The 21,264-nt window shown below is 42.2% G+C and overlaps 1 protein-coding gene across 1 annotated transcript in view; it reads right to left on the bottom strand.

The window, feature by feature from the left end:
• PAPPA (pappalysin 1) overlaps positions 1 to 21,264 on the bottom strand; it is a 181,902-nt gene that overhangs the window by 125,731 nt on the left and 34,907 nt on the right. Inside the window, exon 3 of the mRNA XM_026860379.1 lies at positions 3,483 to 3,628. Coding sequence (XP_026716180.1) covers positions 3,483 to 3,628 — 146 coding nt within the window. The remainder of the gene's footprint in view (positions 1 to 3,482; positions 3,629 to 21,264) is intronic.

A 21,264-nucleotide genomic window follows, 5' to 3' on the forward strand; every position in this document is an offset into this window, starting at 1 on the left:
CCATTTGTGTATACTGCCTACCGTGAGAACAGGAGACTGCTTTGTAAAAGTTACAGCGGGAAAATAAATCTTGGACATGGTGCACTAATAATTTAGTGACAATGAGGAGAGAAAAGGTTTTGGCAGGAGAAACTTTATCAGTGACTGTAGCACAGGGAAGATGAGATCTCCAGGTTCTGATGAACCATAGACTCTTCCTTTTCATCTGCCTGGAGACTTGATTGCAATAACCATGGAATTAGAGAAAAGTAAGACCAAGAAGATCTTAAGAAGTCATCTAAATTCTACTCTCAAACAACACAGGACCAGTTAGGTCTATACCATCCCTCACACATATTGGCCTAACGTCTCTTTACAACCCCTGATGACATCAGCAATCAATTTCAGCCCTCAGCATCCCTATGGCTGCAAGGATTTAACTCACATCTAACCTGAATTGATTTTTTGGCAGTTTAAGTTCATGACTTCAAGTCTGCCTCACACAGATATGAAGAACAGAAGATTCTCCGCCCCTTTCATCAGCTTTCATGAGATTGTCATCATCCCCACTTTAGGCTCTTTTCCTTCAGTCTGAATAACTAATCCATTCAACCATTCCTCATAGCTCAATCCTTTTTCTAGACCTCCCTGACTATTGTTCTCCTTTGGTTTTCCCAGTTGTCTCACATTCTCCTCCAAGTACACTATCCAAACACAATACAGTATTCCAGCTGAAATTTTATCAATGCTGAAGAGAGAGGAAGGACCACTCTGGATGTCTGGTGAGGCCACGTGCACAAATAGCACTAGATAAAAGACTTTCCCTTTGTGCATGCTCATGTGAGGCTACATGCACACAGTGGAGTCATATGTACAAATACATATATAGTACCCCAAAAAATCAGCTGAAATTTTAAATACAGACACAAAAGAGTGAATACAATCAATCACACTGCAACATCATGACTATTATGCCACATGTAGCATCTGCTCATCCTTCTCACAGCACTGAACTGTTCCTTACACCAGTTCTCTGCAATCCCAATTAACCATGTACAGACCTACCAGTATGCAACCACTGCAATCCCCAGGTTCCTTGGATCCCTCTCTACCCCTTCATACAATACAAGCTCTGATTCCTCTGGGGCCTGGTCTCTACCCAGGTGGAGCCATTTACACCCAGAGAGCACCCTGGCATATTTTGTGGGGGTCTCTTTCCCAAAGATAATTTCAGAGTTTGTTTTCCAATGGCAGGAATATTGGTGAAATTCCTCAGAAGGACATGCCTTCAAAATAAAGGCTGGGTAAATGGTTCTGGCATTGGACAGCCCTGAGGCAGCTGGAGAGGGAGATTTTATTTTTGCCTTTGTTGAAAATTTATATTTTTCACAGCTGTCAAGAATCTAAATCAATTGCAGTTTTACAGAAAAGATAAACTCCCTCACCCAGACAATCTCTATCCCAGCCTTTAGATCTGCACCACAGGACATATTTCATATTTTTTATTAAGTACATATTGGATTTATAGAAGAGAGTAAAAAAGATTAAAGATGAATTCTTACAGACCAAGCACAGGTCTGGGAGGGCTATTATGACAGGAAATTATGACCATTATTTATTTATTTTTACTTTTTTTCCACTGCAAGTCAACTTTAAACTGTTGACTAATGTATTTTTTTCTTGTGAGATCTTTCTTTGGTCAATGAATTCTGTCAATACACTGTAGGAGCTGAATTTAAATTGTTTTGCTCAGGCATGATGTTGACAATTAGCTTAACGAAGTGACAGAAGAGCTCATCAGGGCTTTGGGCAAGCCCCAGCCCTCTTGCAGAAGGTTCTTCTTGGCACTCTGGAGCTCTCCCCTTGTTCTCTGCTCCCTCCCATGACAACACTAAGGGAAGCTGTGAAAATACTAATTTAGGGGAGAATCGGCTATATTGCAGCCTTATTTCACTCCAGCAGTGGCACCAGGGCTAATGTTTCCCACCAGCACCCCATACTGTTGCTCAATCAGAAGCAAACAGAGTTACTGTGGGGTTAGTGCCAGAGCAGGGGGCTGTGAAGTATCAAAGCCTGGGTGCTGGTCGAGGCTGGGGTTAATATCTAGCTTTGGTTTTGCCAGAAGATGTTGCCATGGGGAATGCTCACTGGCAGGCATTTACAGCATCTTCTGGTTTGGGTGCTCCCAGCAGGGGCCCATGGAGATGGGGCTGGAGGCAAGTCAGAGTGGAAGTGGCTTCTCGGCAGGAGACTGGATGTGTGTCAGTGCCGCTCCTTGGGAAGGGAAGTTTGCTCACACTTCTTCCAGAGCAGCTGCAGAGCTGGATGTCATAATAAAGTGTTTACTAACTGAAGGAGGGCAGCCAGCTTCAACTGCTTGGTCTGACCATGGAGCCTCTCTCAGCTGTGGAGACAGATGACTATAAAGAGATGTTAACATCTAGGTCTCGGTGTAATGTATTTTTGAACATGGAAAAGCCTTCCTCACTGATGGCTCGAGTTGTAGTTCAGCTCTCATAGTACGCTTTAGAATAATAAACACCATATTTTGCTCTCCTCATCTAGGTTTGCATTTGCCATGTCTTTTTTGTTTTGCTCAATGTGGGGTTGAGTAATACAAAAACTAGCTGAAACAGCCTTTCACAAAGACTGAACTTGGCTGAAACTAGACTTCACTTGAAGCCTAGGAAGGTTTGGACAAGCTGGAGAATTATCTGGAAAAGCTGTGGGAATCCCTGCTCTTATAAAATGACCAGATCAGGTTTGCAGCTTGAGGGAGGTTTGTGCGGTTAAGAGAAGTACATACAGACTCAGTCAGTGCCTTCTGAACCTTTTGAGGTTCATCTGACATTTTGCAAGGAACACAGGTCCAGTGGCACCGCAGGTGTCAGGGCAGTGAGTCATTTGGGAGGTTGCACAGCTTTGTCTGGATCCCTGGGCTCCAGCAGCCGTACTCAGCAACCTAGTTATGAAACATGCAGGGCAGTCTGCAGGGTAATGAACTCTTTCCAGTTCCACTCAAATGAACATTAGAAATACAATCTCTCAGCAGTTTGCTCTTTTGCACATTGGTAGAGAAAAACAGCAACAAATTTTAACTATGGTCTGTGAGGAAAATTAACCGAACACGTACTAAATAATGATCAGAATGTAACAGGCTAAGGTTAAAAATTCACTTCTGTCTAGCATCCCTGCACCTATCCCCCCCAGTCTTCTTCGCAAAGTGCTCCCATGGAGTGAATGCCCCGCAAAGTAGCTTCACTTAAAAGGTGAAATACTTTCAGCTTGACATCATTTACAAATACCATAATATGCTTTGGGTTTATAACCTAATATTTTCCTGGTTGTGAGCCAGTATCTGGGAATCGTGAAATACTTTTTTTCCCCTGACTATATATTAGAGGAATGATAAGAAATCAGAACAGAGCTTAACGCATATTTGTCTTTCCTTCTTAGTGTCTCAAAAGAATGCTTTACAAAGAAGAAACATCTTTATCACTCACCTAGATGCATCAAGGCTTCCTTGTCCCAGGGCCAAGTTGCCACTCCAGCCAGCTCTTCCTCGGAGGAATTGGCAAAGAAGATGTTGAGGTGTGTGGATCCGTCCAATTTGAGTATGTTCTTTAGTTCATTGACATCTAAGTATGCTCTGTAGAAGAAGAAAAGTTTTTTGTTTTTTTTTTTTTTTTCTAAAGGTGACACAAAAAGCAACAAAGTATTGAAGAAGTGCTGCAATCCAGGCAAAGATCTTACAATATCCTGCATATCAGTCACCTGAAATATTTTAATAACCCACTCCCAAACTTCAATTACATTCATATAGTGAATCTCATCTAAGGACTTCAGGCCATTGATTAACTAAGGCCACAAAATCCAAGGTAAATACATAAAGCTGTCTACATTCCTAAGATAAGTATAGGAATCTACTTATTATGAATGTAATTAACCATGTATTATGGTCAGTAAATCTTTTTATATCAGCAGTTACCTTGCACATTTCCTCTAAGCTGTTTATTATTGTTACCTCTAATTTTCCTCCACAATAACAAGTTTCACATCTTCAGGCTGGCACAACAACTAACACCAGCTCAGGAAGTTACTCCTTTAGCACCAGTGGCAGTCACTTGTGCTGAGGTGCACACGGTCTAACCCTGACATAGGACGCTTGGTTGGGAATTGCTATTTCCAGCAAGCGAAGTTGTGCCAAGAGGTCTCCTTGCACGAGGTCCCTGCAGGAGTGGTATCATACCATGACATAAATCCCTAAGGCTCCCTGGGTGTCCCCTCACCGGGTGAGCAGTGTTTCTTTTATACCTTTTGAGAACTCTGGAGGTCAGTTACAGAGCAATCTGCTTGCAGACAAGCAAAGCCAAACCCTTAAACCTGACAGCCATTGGGAATGCTTTTCGCACTTCTTTAAATGAGTTGCCTTTGTCGATACTGGAATATCAGAGCTACTTGCCAAAGGATGTACCATGGCGCCACACTGCTTTCAGTGGCACCATGATGCTCTAACTCAGAATAAAGTGGGAGAAAGTGAAGCACAAGAGCAAACCCATTGGTTCCCTGTTTCTAGCTCACATTGTCTTTTGGTATGAAGTGTTGTGCTAACACAAGATGTAAAACATGGGTAAGTTGTACTATCGTCACTTGACAGGTGAAAACAACAGAGATATAGATCCCACTGAGTCAAGTGTGGTTGACTAGACTGTAAGGCAAGGACACTATGATGCTCTTGAGCAGGTCGATTCCTGCTTCCTAAAGTCCCCCTTTCTGTGTGTGTATAGGGCTCACGGAGCTCTCACAAACCAAACCCACTCACATTCAGTAAGTAAGGAAGGGTTCCTTGCATACTTTGCAAGGCTTTCGTTCCCAGAAGGGTGAAGAAAAAATAGGGGAGTTGGCTCAGCACCAAGATCTTTCTGTCCTTCCCTGGAGGACTCCCCAATGGAAAACACATTCATATTTCCACAATAGCTTCCCCTGCCACTTGCTGAAGTCATTGCCTCCAAAATAGTTCATGGCTGGGTGTCCCCAGGCCCTCGCTGACTCACGGAGGAAGACGTGCTCTTTGGGGACACCACTGGAAGGGTATGTTTCCATTTCATACAGTGTTTATCTTCCGATCAAATGTGGATGACATCCTGAAGGACAGGTCAGCACTGTGACCCTATACACATTTCTCATCTCTCCCCTGTTCCCAACACATGTACGGAAAATACGCAGATCTTCCCCTTAGCTCCTCATGCTTGATGTGTGCGTATCTGCACAATGTTCTGAGGCTGTGCATAATCTATTTCCAGGATCTTCTTTGTGCCTTTGAAAACATCTTTTCCAAACGTGGGCTCATACTTACACATGTCCACAAGCAATAGTTTGAAATTACATATAAGAGCTAACATGCATTTCCAAATGAAAGTGTAAGCACACTGGGGGAATATGTGACGGAGGGTGTGTGCATGTGAAGGGGACGATGTGTAGGTCTGCACGTATGACAGCATCAGTAAAAGACAGTGAGCAAAAGCGTAAGAGAGAACGTGGGAGTGATGTGATACTTTATGCAAGAGAGAAAAGGACAGAAACAGAAGCACTGCGTACCTCTAAGTAGAAAAACGTTTGTGTTTTGTATCACAGTGGGAAGGAAAGGCCCACTGTCTGTATTGAGACTGCGGTTGTTGACTCTGGATGCAGATGCTTTACTGCGTATGCAAATCCCTGTAGGAGTAACTATAATCAAACTCCCCTCCTGAGATTACCATTTTTAACCTCACTCTTCTCTTATGGTTTCAAATAATCTAAACTAATATTTCTTTATTCTCAGCTGTCTCTACTTATTGTTTACACAATCCAATCCCCACTTATATCCTCAGTGCATGACCACAGTTGTGCTCTCACTTGCATACAGACTATGTGCTTCGACATCTAGGGCTGTTTTGTACATGGATTATTACGGCAGACAGCATCCAGAGCAGACAGCATTTAACTAATTGGCCAGTGATGTCAGTGCATCACCAAGACTGAACTCACGTCTTACGTAAATCCACTGTACTAAGTCAATTGAACTCGGTTTTATAGTATTTCTCTGACCACTGCTTCTCTGCTAGCCAACAAAAGTCTGTGAATGAGCAGAATATATTCAAACAGTGTAAGAACAGAATGCTAAGAGGATTTTTAGCAAAGAGTCTGCACAGGAGTAGGTGTAAACAGATCATGCTTGGGAGGAAGCAAATGCAAACCCCTTTGTCAAAGCAGTCAGCAACCCCCAACACATAAACATGCTCAAGTATTTAGCTCAGGCAAATCCCTTGTAAGCGTGTGAACATGTGCCTGCATGTGCGTGCATGAAGGGAGGCGTGAGTGTGCAAGCAAGGGCTTGGATTGTGCACACATGCAAGATAGCCAAGACTACGCATGCAAAGGATCCAGCGTGTGTGCGTGTGTGTGTGTGTGTGTGTAAGAGATAAAAACACAAGCTGGAATTCCATCCTCTCCTTCCTCCCCATGTTTCTAATAACCTCCCATCCCTATCCATCATCACCACATTCCTACACTCAAGGAGGCATAAATTAACTACTTTTGCAGTTCATGTCCAACTACGTAGCCGCAGGCAGCAGACCCAACAGTTACCAGGTCAAAACAGTTTTCAGTTGTTGAGTTGGACTAGCCTGACTCCCCCCTGCTGCCGCGGCTGCTTTGTTATCAGCCCAGACTATCTGACCCAATGCAATCTGCGAGCATTGCTTACACTTCTCAAGGTTATGTGGGTCCCCTGATAGAGGACATAATGTCTGTCACATGGGCTCGTGCCAAAGAGAGCCAAAGAGCCCAGCCTTTCCAGCACTGCCAAACTCACATTTCAAAGACATGAGTGCAGTCTTGGAAAGGGATCAAAGCCTTTCCAACTGTCATTAGAATATTTCCTTTATGCATCTCTCCGTGAGTGCCAGCAACATATTTCATAAAATTCATTGGCTCGAGATGGTACCTCCAATATAAACCTGAATGGGGGAACTGTCAGGGCAAGTCTATGTGGAAAACAAAACAAAACCCAAAGCACAACAAAACACGTGTAATTCCTGTAATGGAAAAAACATACGATGCTGTGAGTGTGCTTTGCTCAAGAAAGCCTAATGAGCCTATTAGTGCATCATAAAAGGTCTCCTTTGCTGGAATCTGGTTTAGACATAGAAATTCTATGGGCTGTTTAAGGCCATTTGGGACACCAAATCATATCAGGCAATGTGCACATTCCCACCCAGATCATTTCATCGACTTATTTGTCCAGTGCACAGCTTCAGTTTGGTTTTTTTCCTCCACTGCAGTGTAAAGAGCCCACCGAAGCTGTACTGTACGGCAGCTCGCCCTTATGCAGTAAGCCCCAGAGCCGGAGCAGTAATGTGTATCCCGTGCAGTGCTCCAGTTTCAGTCTAATGGAGCCTTTAGCTCATCCAGCAGTGTCTCGCGCCTGCCCTACCCACCACACGCCTGCCCCATCCGTCACACAAGCCATTATCCCCGGGCCTGTCTCATCTGTCAGGCCCCTTTCCTGTCCATATGGGCTGTGGCTTCCCGGCAGCAGGACTCGTCCCCGGGCGGCGAGGTGAAGCCCCCCCACCTGCCCGCAGGGGCCTCTGTGAGGAGCTCCCTTCTGCTGGCCCTCCGCTCCCAGGCCAAAGCCAGCCACAAATCTCTGCCACTTAGCTACAAACACATTTGACAATGGCTTTTAACTCGGTTGGTATCAGGTCTAATGATATTAAATCTGCCCTTGGTGACTAGAGTTGAGCAGTTTTCTAAGTGGGCTGGAAACTCTTCCTTCCCCGTTTTCCTCCAGGTCAGAGAGTGGCTTTCCCATGTTTCCCTAACGTGGCTGGGGTGCAGCCTCTTGCACTCGTGGTTGTTTTTGCAAGGAACACAGAGTCTTCCAGCCCTTATTGTTCGGAAATGTTTCCTACTGTTTGCTCTGAGTTATTCTCTATTTGACTTTGTTTTGTTTTTTTCCTTCAAAGACAAGTGTCGCTTTACAGCAAGAAAACAAACAGGGTACTTAAGGGATTATTTGCAAGACCCCACCCAAACACAGAGCAAGATCTTTTCTATCTGCTCACTATGGAGTATGGTCTCCAACCGCCTGATGAGTTTGTTAGGAATAAAAGGCGCTTCATTTCATCATAAAAAAAACCAAAACAAAACAACCCAAACCCAAAACAAAACAAAACTCCACAAAACCAAAAATGCATCTTCTGAATTGGAACATCAGCCTCGAAAGGTCTCTGGTTTATCTCTTGACAGACAATGTCCTACCCTTTACCTGACGGGTTCAACATATGGCAGGACAGAGTAAATCTGCTGGAATCATAAGGACCCAGCTCATCACTCTCCTTCCCAAGACTCCTTGTTTGTGCTCTCAAAGGAGCTGTCAGCCCAGTTTAAACCACGGCATACAGTTAGCAGACAAAGAGAAAGCTTTTCTGGAGAGCCTTGGCAACCCTTGCCAGCAGCCTGTGACAGATCCAGGTGTGGTTCCCAACGTGGAATAGCTAATATGTCTCAGTGTGTTCCCTTTGTCCCTCCAGCTCCGATTTTGGCCCCAGGATTGACACTAACTCATTAGAGCAGCAAAGACCACAGCAGTTGGTATGTGGACAGGCACTCACCAACTGTCTGTCCTGTTTGTTCAAGCAACACGGGGGGCCCAAAGTTTTAGGGTACAGTGTCCATCTAGAGATTTTCAGTATCTGCAGTGAACAGCAAGGACAGTTTTGAGATAAATGATGCTCTTCCTGAAGATAATGGCCAGAGCTGTGACTTCAACAGCACTGAAAGCTGACCTTGAAGTGGGGCCATTTGACAGATGCGTACAATTGTAATTTAGCTTTTCCCCCTGTGATTTCTCAGTCTTGGGTGGTTAGACATGGAACTCTCCTTTTGGAGACACAGTGTTGATGCCAGTGCACAAGCTGCCTTTTGCCTTCTGTCATAGAGTCACAGAAAAACAAGTCTGGAAAGGGTGTCCAAAGACCACTTCTGCTAGCCCTCCACCCCAAAGCAGGGGCATCTCTGTATGTCACACCAAGCAAATTTTTAACTAGCTCATAATTAAGACAACACATGAGAAGGACTCTACCACTGCTCCAGCAACCTGCAGCACATGTTTCAATACCTGTACTGTCAGGAAATTTTTCTGAAGGTCTACCTGAATCTTTTTTGCTGCAACAGATGTGCATGAGTATTAGTGTCGTTCCCCACAGACAAGAAGATTCCCTTCTGCTTTACCAAACCTATTACTTACTTGAAAAAATATTATATCTCCTGTAAACCATCTCATTTTTAGGCTAAAACCACCTTATTTCTTCAGCCTCTCTCCACTGGCTATATTTTTTTAAGACCTCCGGTCATTTCTGATGCTCTCATCTGCACTCTCCACATCTTTCTCAAAGGCAGGTCATCAAAAGAGGACACAGTCCTCAAGCTGAGAGCTTATCAGCACCACATAACTGCTACATTTGTCCTGTCTATCACCTCCAACCTGACATAAAGTACACAGTAGAGATTACAGACCTACAAACATTTCTAACATTTTTTTTTTCTTTTTTGCCTAAAGTGCTGCAGGTCTGTCAAAAACCTGAACAAAAAAAGACAAACTACAAACCCTCTTTAGCAGCGGATTTGCAATAAAATTTTTGTCTGACCTGATGTTAAAGATCTGCCTTTGCTGGCAAATTTAATTTTGCTCCTCATTTCAGACGGATTGTCATAAATCATGTGAAGCAGGAAGTGTGCCTCATCTACATTTAGTTTAGTGTTAATTTAAGACACTGGTGTAAGTGTAGTAAAAGTCATGATAATTTATTGATAAAGGTATAAATCTTTCAGTGATTGGGACAGAGCCTGAAATAGAGTGGAGCCAGAATATTACAAGTGAAAGGCTTCAGGTCCCAATGTAGATCCAGATCCGGTGTTCACACTGAAATCCAAATGTGTAACTGCAGTTCTGACCGGATCCAAACCAGGCAGTCACTAGGTCATGTTCACAAGCATAAATTGCAAGCACTGTCAGCACATGTAGGCTTGGCAGCTTTTAAAGAATTTTGGTTTATCCACTGCAGCAAAACGTCCTCTACAGCCCCCAGTTTTGATCTCATGTTGCAAGAAAGGAGGAATGTTTTGGCAAAAAAAAAAAAAGAAAAAAAGAAAAAAAAAAAAAAAGGATCCAAGAAAAGACACTTGGGATAATCGTTCAAATATAAACCCAGCTTCTTAGGTAGGTTTGGTAGCCTGTGCTGAACTCTGTATCACTCCCTGTGACACTGCTAATGCATTCAGGTTAGTTGTTTAAGGCTGGACGAGGTTTTTTTACATCAGTGGCAGGTCCTACCGTTAAGACTGACCCTAAGCAACACATATTACAAAATAAAAGCCCACATGGCTACAGAAGTCTGAGTGTTCATTGATCCTAGGGTGCCCTCTTTTTCAAACTGAATTAATTCCACCATGAAGCTAGTGAGTCAGGCTTTACTCACTCTATGAAACAAGATTTATTAAAAAAAATATAGAAAGAAAATAAAGAGTTTTACTGTGCAAAATATGGGAAACTTTTGGGTCTGTAATTTCTTATTCCTGCAACAGACTGAGAGCAGCTACTTGGTCTAAAGTATAGAGTTTTTCCAATTGTCAAGTCATCAGTCTCATTGAATTTGCTTTGAAATGCTGACTTTCCATCAGGACAGTCCTAGAAATAAACACATTCCTAGTGTAACATTTTGCGCTATAAATCTATAGGACTGCAAGGAAAAAACGTCCCCATACATAAAGGAAATTATTGGCCACCAAGTTCTAAAAATCAGTATTATCACCCATAGAACCCTAATGGCGCCCCCTTGCTCAGCCCTACCTGACTTTCTCATGAAAGATCTCTGAATAAATGCTACAGCCTTGTTTCATGCAATTGCTTACAGATAGCTTCTGGGTGCTGTAAATGCAATATCTGTTTAACGGGCTGAACCACAGCAACAGGTTGGAATAAACCTGATGACTGGGCTACTCCAAAACTAACTCTGGGTCTTCTTTTGCTTTGGTTCATGTGAGCTTCCACTCTGAGCCAACTTCTGTTCTCACTGGGCTGCACACATGTATCAGCGCTGACTGATGTATTTGCTCCAGTGTAAATCTAGAGTTACTCAGAGCAAAATTTGATTCTCAAAGTGCAGTTTCAGGTTCAAATCCAAAATCTCAAAGGAAACCTCAGTTGAAATGACCAAATTTTGCCCAATTTCTGGCCAACGCAACTTGCTTTTTTAAGGAGGGAGGCGGGTTTCCTCAGATCTCCACACAGATTCTCTAAAGGTTTGTAAATCCTTGCCAAATCCTTCACAAACCTGGGCTGAGATTCAGAAATACAGTGAAAACAGATTTTTTTTTTTTTTTTTTTTCCCCCAGCACTTTTGCTGCTGGTTCTGGCCAGGATAAGAAAGAGTAGAGGCTCAGGGAAAAAGAATGGGGAAAAAGATGATGCAAAAATTTTCAAATGTCAAACATGTTCTGTTTGAGCTCTGGGCAAAAATTTGAGGTGGCTGTTAATGTACACAGAACTATTTGTTCCCTCTCTCTCTTTATCCTCCCAGGCTTTACTACCCAGTTCTTATACCAGAGACCCCATCTTTATATAACCTTTATGTAGGTTTATAAAGAGTTGCAGTGCTACAGACCATAAATATGTAATCACTGAGCCTTCTTCCTTTGCAAGGTCTACGTCCAAGAGCGGAGCAATGTTTGAGTTCACTCATGCAGCAAGAACTGAAAAGCCCAGTTTCCTCACACAACCATAAAAATAATTAGGCTAACCAACTACACAGAACTAGGAAAAGATATGATGCTTGGCCAACTTGCAGGAAGAAAAAAGAAAACAAAGGGAAAGCCTTGGCAAAGAGAGCAGTGATCTTACTGTACAATAAACTTCTGAGACAGTGAGTAGGATTAAAGCATGGAAGATTTCAAGACACATCTCTTTAAAATAGCAAAGCATTATGAAACATATATGCACATTTCACAGACCTTTGAAATCAGCAACACTGGCAGGTTTATTTGTTTTGATTGTCTCTTTTTCTTGATTTTACTACTTTGGTATTTTTTTCTCTCCTTTTCAAGACTAGAGCCAAATGACCCATGAGAAATGTACTGTAATTTGTCTGTTATCCATCCCTCATCTCCATCTGATATTCCCTCTGCCCTGGTTACCCTGATGTTTTTCCAGACTCTACAGGCTGAACCATTGTAACAAGGAGAAAAGTCAAACGATAAAGAATGAAGTGGCGTAAGGATATTTTCAGGAACCCATTCTGTTAAAAGAGATTTTCTTTGCTGCTTTTCCGAAAAACTCTTTTGGCTGCAGCAAACCTCATTCACGTATACTCAAGAATTAAAATCAGCATAGGAAGGTGTGTGTGTATATATATATATATATATTTCAGGCTATTTTAACCATCAATTATACTGCTTGGCACTTCCACAGTGCTTCCCCTCTGGGCCTCAAAATGCTTCCTAAACATGAAGAGAGAAATTCCACTCTGGTCAAAGCCCTGACACCAGCCCTCTGCACCGCTCCAAACCCCGTCCAAGGGCTTAAGTGCTACTAAAGTGGGACATAAACCCTTGCGCTGGGCCTCCCCTCAAGGAATTTTACCATGACTAAAGAAGCCATGAAAAAGGCAATTTGAATAATTTTCCTTGTCTTCCGAATGGGAAAACTGAGGTAGAGAAATGGAATAATTTGTTCAAAGTAACAAAATCATTCAGTGTGACAGCTAGGATTAGAAACTCGATCTCTTGAGCCTACATTCTGTGATAATATGGATCATCTTTCTTTTAAATAAGCAGTAGCTTGTGTTACTGATCCTTTAAGTTTTCTGCTGGTGGCCACTAATCATATTTTACAAGCCTTCACTCTTATTTTATAATCTTTTACTCATATTTTACAATCTCCAAAAAAGTCCTAAAGGTCTAGTACTCAGCACATGGAAAGTCAGAGCTCCCTACAATAAGCTGGTCCTTCCTAAATCCCTTGGCTTTACTGTTTCTGAAGACAATACAGCACATTTACTTCATAAACAGATTTTCTTGTGGAACCAGGGCTCTGCTTTCAATGAGTGAGCAGCCACCGTTCTAATAATATTTGGCATTTACATATCACCTCTCATCCCAAAGCTTCCAAGAACAACCAACAGATACGTGCATAGCACACTGCACAACAGTTCAAGTAAAGGACATCTTGGTTAGAGTCACCAGAACAAACCTGGTTTTTTTATGTAAAGCACCAGAGACCAGGAATGCAGCCTGTCATCACTCCCTTGAATCAGGTCAAGAGTTAGGTAGAGCCTCTCTTAACCAGACTGGAAATTAGAGATCAAGAGGAAACCTGGGGCTCTGACACAGAATCTTCTTTAATTACAGAAGTAGCTCATAGCGACTCTCTATATTAAAGTTGTCTAACTATTTCTACTACTAATATTCAACTCCAGCCTGTCTTTCTCATCTCCAGTCTAGTGGCTGTGGGGTCACATCTGCCCAAGCGTGACCCTGGCTGGCATGACCCTTGGGAATCACTGTTGGGGCAGCCCAGATTTGGCACTCCTGGAGCACTGGAAAATGCTCTGTGTCCCCTTCAGAATCCACAGAAAGTATGGTGTTACCCTACTGCGTGGATACTGCCCTGTCCTGGGATACACCTACCTGTGCCATCTGCCCTTGCTCTGCAGCTGCAGGCAGGCAGGATGGGTCAGGACCCTCCTTGGGTGGTCTCTGGTGGGAATATTGGGGATTTTTAGGGAGCTGAACACAGGTCAGGGAGCACTGTGGCCCTGGGGTGCTCGCAGTTACGCTGCACAACTACTCAGCCCCTGGAGAAGGGTGACATGTGGCACGGTCCCTGCTGTGGTATGCAGCTGGGACTTCAAGGGTCTGGTCCTTTAGCATCTTCCCTAATTAACACACAGCAAAAAATGCAAGATGAAAAAAAGAACGTCAAATTCTTTGCTCCTTTCATTTCACTTTTTGACACTAATCCTCCCTGCACATAAACCCCTTGCCACAGTGAGATATACATTGCTATTGGAATGAACAGCGACTTGGAATCAGGCCGACATCAGCAAAAAAATAAAATAAAATCATATATAACCACAAAGGACCTAGCATGTTTATTACAGATACTTCTGGAGTTGATGGGCCAAAATAGCCAGTCCAAATATGCATCTTGCAAAACATCTCTTCTGCTTTGGAGATGCCGCTGCTCTTCTGTTTTTGTTTTTACAACTCAGGGACTTCCAAATCTCATCTTTTAATCTCCTGGCAGCATTGTGCATAAATTGGTCCTGCTGCAGTCGGAAAATCATCAATGCCTTATGATTAGGGTAATTCCAATTTTCCTTTTTTCTGAGGAAGAAATGAAAACCTGAATCCAATGAGACTGGTTGAGATTTCCTCTTCTTTCATCTTATGCAAGAAAGGGTAGGAGACACCAAAGTGAGATCACAAAAAACAGAACCCAGTGATGGAGACTCCCATTCAGGGAAACCAAGAAAAGTTTGGGCCCTGGCACTAAAAGCCTCACATTTTCAAAATTCATGAGATTTTTTTTCTCCCTCTTACAACAAATGACTAATATTTAGCTCTTCTTGTTTTCTGTTTTTCTCAAGGGTTATTGATGGGTCATACCTCTAACTCTTTTTCTTCAACAGTGAAGTCCTGAACGTATTTTTTTAAGGAAAAGAAAAAAGATAATTGAATAGTCTGATTCAAAGAACCACTAAATATTATGAGATCTGCGAAAGCTGGTTACTCTTGTTCTTTCCCAGCAGTGAAGAGATTACAAGGAAACAGAAAATGTCAGTCACTGAAACAGAAATTTCACATAAGAACATTTAGTTTTGAAGTTTCCAGAATCCACAGTAAATTGCCAGGTGATCTGGCAGAAACACCAACACACCTGAAATGGAAATAGCTCAGAGTTGCAGAAAGAAAATATTGTGAAGTGCTATTTTCTAAATCCAACTTTTTTCTTGTTCTTTTCTTTTTCTTTTTTTTTTTTAACTTGTATTCCTGTTCACTAGAAAAGCAAAGAGAAAAGAAAAGAAGAAAAGAAAAGAAAAGAAAAGAAAAGAAAAGAAAAGAAAAGAAAAGAAAAGAAAAGAAAAGAAAAGAAAAGAAAAGAAAAGAAAAGAAAAGAGGAGAGAGGGCCTAGTAGATCATGACTTTGTCAAGCGACTACTGCTGTTGGGAGATGAAATGTGGTGGCAATGGCTGTAACAGGTACTGTTAACACAATCAACTCTCCAACACCAAAACCTTGCTCCTCATATCTCTCTTGAGGCAGAAGCAAGCAGTCGGAGGAAAGATGTAAATGTGCCTTTTCCAGACACTAAAGAACTTTCAGACTCTGGTTTTTAAACCCACGCAGGACCTGCAACTTCTGCACAGATACAAGGTAAAGCAAATAACGTTGTACGTGTGTTTTTCTGAGAGTGGATGTTTCTCGAACGGAAGGGTATATCAAGCAGAAAAGGTCCTCTATCCCTTAAGTAAAGAGTGGGCAGCAGACGCATCTAAAACCCAGGTTATTTGTCGGATGGAAGGACATTTGGGTTGCCTCACATATGGATCTGCTAACATGTGTACCAGAAAACAGGCACTATCAGTCCAAAACATAAGGCTGATTGTAAGCATTCCCTGGAGAACACATTTCCCAAGACCCTACAAAATTGGACTGGCAGCTTATGAAACGTACAATACTGATCCAGCATGTAACAGTAAACTATAGGAAATCATACCCATATATTTGGCCTTCAGACATGAGTGCAGAAATTGCCTGATTTGGCACCACAAGCCTGTGGATCCACTTGAATCAAACACAGACCTCTAGCAAAGGGCTACGAGAATGCAAAGATCTGTTCTCTATTGTCGAATACTAACACAAAGAGGGGAAAACTCTAATTTTCCTTTATGACCAACTTCTGCCATGAGTACGACTGCTATAGACAGGCCATGCATTAATTTCCCCATAGCATTTGCACCCTCTGACACCCTATTTGCATATCTCAACCACACATCAACTTTCGCTCTCGTTTGCCGCAGTAATTTATTGGTACCGCATCGCTAACAACTACCACAGGACCTAAGATCTTGATGACTACAAAACTAGCTTTGCAAAGATCCAGCAAAAATTGCAGGTTGTCATTTTTGTCCACTGATTCCCACACATAGACCCTGAATTATACAAACCCACATTTATAAAACGTATGTTAGCGTGAAATGTCTTGCAGCTCACTGTCAAAGACAGAGGGGGGCTGTTATGAATTTCCTCACTTCCACAACTCCTCTGCTGCCAGCTCAAGTACATCTCAAGAACTTTGCAAAACCTGACATCCTGCCTTATTCAGTTATGGGGGAAGAGAAGGCATTGCAGAACCCCCTTTTGGACCATCTCCTTCTGACGGGTTTCTAGATCAAAACTGGAAATGCTTCAGGTATTGTTTCCAGATGGATAAAAAAAAAGAACTTTGTGTTTGATCACGATGAGAATAGCTTAAGGTTTGAGCCTACATTTTTAAGACAAAATAAGATATTTTGAAGCAAAAACACATGAATAAATCTATCCCCAAAAGTAAAACTATTAGAGGAATTCTGAGTGTATGAGAAGGCAGCCAGGAACTCCTAAACCCTTTTCTGAATCCAGCTGGGTACAGGGGGGAATCAAATGGCACGGATTTCTTCAGGCAAACTGGGAGAAACACTCTGATGTGTTTGACGGAAGCACTTTACTCTGTGTTTGGAAGTTTATCATGACCGATCAATTCTGGAAGAATTAGTGAGTGAGCTCCGGTTTTTGGCAGTGACACAGTCGTGGTAAAAAGGCTAGAGGCAAAAGGGAAGTAATTTTCATAATGCTGTGAACTGTTGCCATCAATCCTTACCCAAAACATTTCTTCTACTTACTGTAGTGCAGTGCTGTTCTGTAGGAGCTTTCCTCTTAGCTATTGCCCTTCGTCTCAGGAAGGCTCTTGACCTCACTCGTGCTCTGGATGTAGAGATCCAAGCCAAAGACCAAAGTCTTTGGGAGTTCAATCTTTCTATGGACTTCAAAGAGCTTGGGATATGTAACTTAGTCCAGACGGAAACCATAACATACGTTTGGAACAACATTGTATATGTAAAAATAGAAAAGATTGAATGACTGTTAAGGAATGCAGTGTGATGGGGAAGCCTGATGTAAATTGTGCATGGCATTTACATGCCTATTTTCAGCCTCTAACCTAGGTGCTCTGAATCCTAGTGGAAGCACCTACCTTTCCTCCAGCAATTATAAAGACTTTAAAATTTAATTCTCTAAATCATGTCTATGCTATGTGTCTATACCTGCTGCGAGCAGATGGAATGACTGTTCCCCTAAGGAACTAGCTGAGCAGCGACTACAAATAGCCAACGCTTATCCTCAGCACTCAGTGCAATAACATTGAGACTACACATTTTGTGAGGAATCAGCAACTCACAGAATTAGTCCTTAACAGAAAGCAAGCCAAACATGAAAGCAAAATAAAACCCCTTAACCAGAAATGCCAAGTCCAAACATATTCAGGTATTTTGAATAATATAAGTTTGTGTCATTCTTAATATTTCTCAGGCATGCCTACGTTTGCGCTCGCTGGGATTGAAGACAGGAATAGAGCATCATCAAGCTTGGGGAAATCAAAGGATCACAGAAAAATGCTGTTTTGTAATTGTTCTCGAGCAGTTCTGCAAACCTAAGCAGTTCAGACAGTTTGGAAACGTTTCCATACTCTCTGATGCTCATGTGAGGCAAACTATGCTCTGGCCTTTTTGACATCTGCCCATGTTCTCTAAATGAGTGTATCGTATTTCTTTATTTACTTAGAATTTTTCAGCAGTTAATCTCTCCCTGTCTCATTTTTAATTAAATGAAACAAATAAATGAATCAAGGAAACACAAAACAACTTAAGGCAAAGCTTTTCAAAGTGCAAAGGGGATTTTGATACCCACACGCTACTGACAGTCAGTGGGCCTTGTCTTGGGAACATAATTCCCTTTTGTGCTGTTGGAAGGTGCACAAAAACATAACATGATTACAGTGATGGGTTTATTAATTGATATCATCAGGATTTTATGTTACTTAATCAGTGAGCTCTGACTGCAAAAGAAGCTTAAGCTGGCATCGCTCATTCCTTTCTGCTCAATGCTCCCAAACCTGCCTCCTTTCATATATAAATATAATTTGCGAGTCCGACACGGGCACAAGACTCATTACATCATATCATGGAAATTAGAAATAAATCAATAAACAAAGAGGCGAACTCCTGATCAGCTCATTCCTACCACACAATGTGGAATTCTTCACATTTTACCCCTAATCCCACGTCTGATCAAACTGAAATGTCTTCAGGGTCAGGAATGCCTCCGCTTCCTTTTGGTATTTCTTTCACTGTCTAATCGCATCTCAGAAAAGCTGGTATTTTGTTTCTATGTGTCTTATCTTTATCCTTTATATAATTTGTGCTGTTTAATGCTAAAGAAATAATTCAGCAACATACTTCATGCAGTGGCAAGGTCCTTAATGGAGAAGAAATGCTAGCATGGCCTGAGTAACAGATTAAATCCCCTTCTTGGCATATTCATTTTACTGTGTCTTTCAGTATAATTTCGACATGGAATTTTCCTGGCATAAATCACACCGGTCTCCCTCTTCCCCTCCACACCACGCTGCGTAGCTCTGTGTTTTGGTAAATCTCATCTATTAATAGTTGCCCGCTGTGGCTATAAAAAAATACCTCAGTAGTCAAAAGCCAACCCTTGCTAGGGAACAGCTGTGGATGTCTGAACGCACGCAGGACCCGGCATCACACAGCAAAGCCCTTTCTTGGCTCCATGTCAGAGCAAACCGATTAAATAAGGCCATAGTCAAGCTAATGGAAAAGGAGCCCCTTGCCTGCAACAGAGGGAAAGAGAGGCCAGCTCCACCACTAGGCTGGAGAAACATCAGGCTATTTCCATTTTCTCACTGACATTTTCTTTTTCCTTTTTTAACTCAGCAAACCCCCCTCCCGTGTCTTCCTCACTCCACCCTTTTGCCAAGTCCCAATAAAATCTTGCACTTAAAGAAATAGGACAAAGACGTCATCGCAGTGAGTATCAAAGGTCGCGGGGTAAATTTTAAGGTCTAGTCTACTTTTTTTTTGTTTGATTGATTTAACTGATTAAAGCATTTCTGCTCTTCCTGTGCTTTCAGCAGCATCCTGGGTAACTCAGGGGAAATTCAAACCAACCAGCTGTGATCTGTATTACAAAGTCAAGGCTGGAAATACAACACAAGGATGTTGACGGGACCTTGTCTCCCAGTTAAATGACAAAGTGCTTTTCTGTGTCAGAATGAGAAATATTCAGCTTAGCAGAGGATACAGGGTGTTCCTCATCCTCTCAGCACTTCAGGCTACCAGTTCCATCGCAGAGGGGCAGGTTGGTGGCAAAGTACCAGGCTCCAGCAGCAGGAATCCTCCCCAGATTTCCCTTTCAATTTTCATTTGCATTAACTACAGTTCTTGAAAATCCTCAAGAATTGCTGAGTTTCAGGGACTTCCATGCAAAGTGTCCCATGCCACAGCCATCGTGAGGGTTGGTAGGGAAACAGTACAGGAACCTCAAGTCCTCTGGAAACCAGGCTCGGGCTCTCAGCACTTACAGCACACCTGGTCTGAAGCTGCAGGCACTTACAAAGTCAATGTCACATAACTTCAGCACTTTTCGAATTTCCCTAGGGACATTTCACTAAGATAAATTCTCCTCGCAAAGCTGATGGGGGATGATTTGAAAAACCAACAGGGTCTTGTGTTGGGGAAACTACCACAGTTTCTCACTGAAGTCCTCAATTTATTGACATGACAAGGACATAGCATGAGAAGCAAATGTATTCCATATTATCTACTGGCAGTTCGGCTCAAAAAATGCATTTTGAGGCAGCAGAAAGGATTTTATTCTCCAAAGCCTTGTAATTCAACCCTGTTGAAGCTGCCGTCACACAAATCAGTGATGACACATCTTTTCAACATCTAGGTCCAAAATTATTTTTAAAAGCATTGCAGGTAATTGCCACTGCTGTCATTCCAAACCATGGCTGTTTCCACTATTTTACCATCACTGATGTAACCCAACAAGTGTCAACATGGGTTGCTTCTGCAATTACTGAATTAATGGAAATAATACATTTCACAACAAACAGATCACGGATATCAGTGGCCATGACCAGACCTTTAACTAGCATTTACATGAGATGTTCTACGTTTTCAAGGTTTGTTGTATACTACACAAACATCTGGGTACCTTCTAAAATAACTGGTCTGCAGGGTGCAGATTTTATCGATCTTTTTCACTGGGGTGGACTGGCCACAAGAGTCTTTAAAACAACAGTAAAAAAAAAAAATAAAATTGCTGAACCTAGTTCTCCTGAAGAATTTCAGAAACATCAAATCAGGCCAAAAACTCTAATCTTGGTTTCAGTGGGGTCCCTTTTTAGCAGGGGTCCCTCTAGCAGGGTCCCTCCTTTAAAAGAAAAAGGAAATTAAAAATGAAAAACAGCACTGGGGAAAAGTTAAGTGTGTACTTCTAACTCACACATGCCAGGAAATTTAGAGTTAAAGGTGAAACTCCACCCTAAAGAGCTCCATACTGCAGATATTTCAGTGAACAAACATAACGTGTTCTGAAATACAAAGACCCAGTAGGGTGCACTAGGTATGGAGTTTCAGCCTTCACTCCAAATTTCCTGGCTTTTTGGAGCTTTATTAGAGTTTCAGACCCCAAACATTTAAGTACTCCAAGAAGTCTCCTCTGTGCAGCTCACCCTGATGCTTTTGGAAGCTGAGAACAAGCACTCTGATAGCACAGCCACCCATCCATTATTAATGAACCTGAAAACACTTTCTTGCAAATTTATGTTAATTTGGAGTGCTGAAATTATGTGCAAACTAGGTAGTTTCAGTTGAGTTACCCTGAGAAACTCCAAAATTGCAAATCTACTCAGAACAAAACTGAAGGACAGGATTTCATTGACCCAGGCAGAGCACATGCTCCTAATCTTCCTCCACTGTATGTGGGTCCTGTAACTCCGCTTCAGCTAGGGCTGCAATCAGTCAAACACAGAATTGCTTTTGACAGTAGTGGTTTGTATTCCTGGTCTAAACACTCTCCCATGTTGTGGGGTGGGGATATATCCATCCTACTTCTCA

This window comes from Athene cunicularia (genome assembly GCF_003259725.1).
Source record: "Athene cunicularia isolate RWA chromosome 17 unlocalized genomic scaffold, athCun1 chr17_part1, whole genome shotgun sequence".
Lineage (NCBI taxonomy): Eukaryota > Metazoa > Chordata > Aves > Strigiformes > Strigidae > Athene > Athene cunicularia.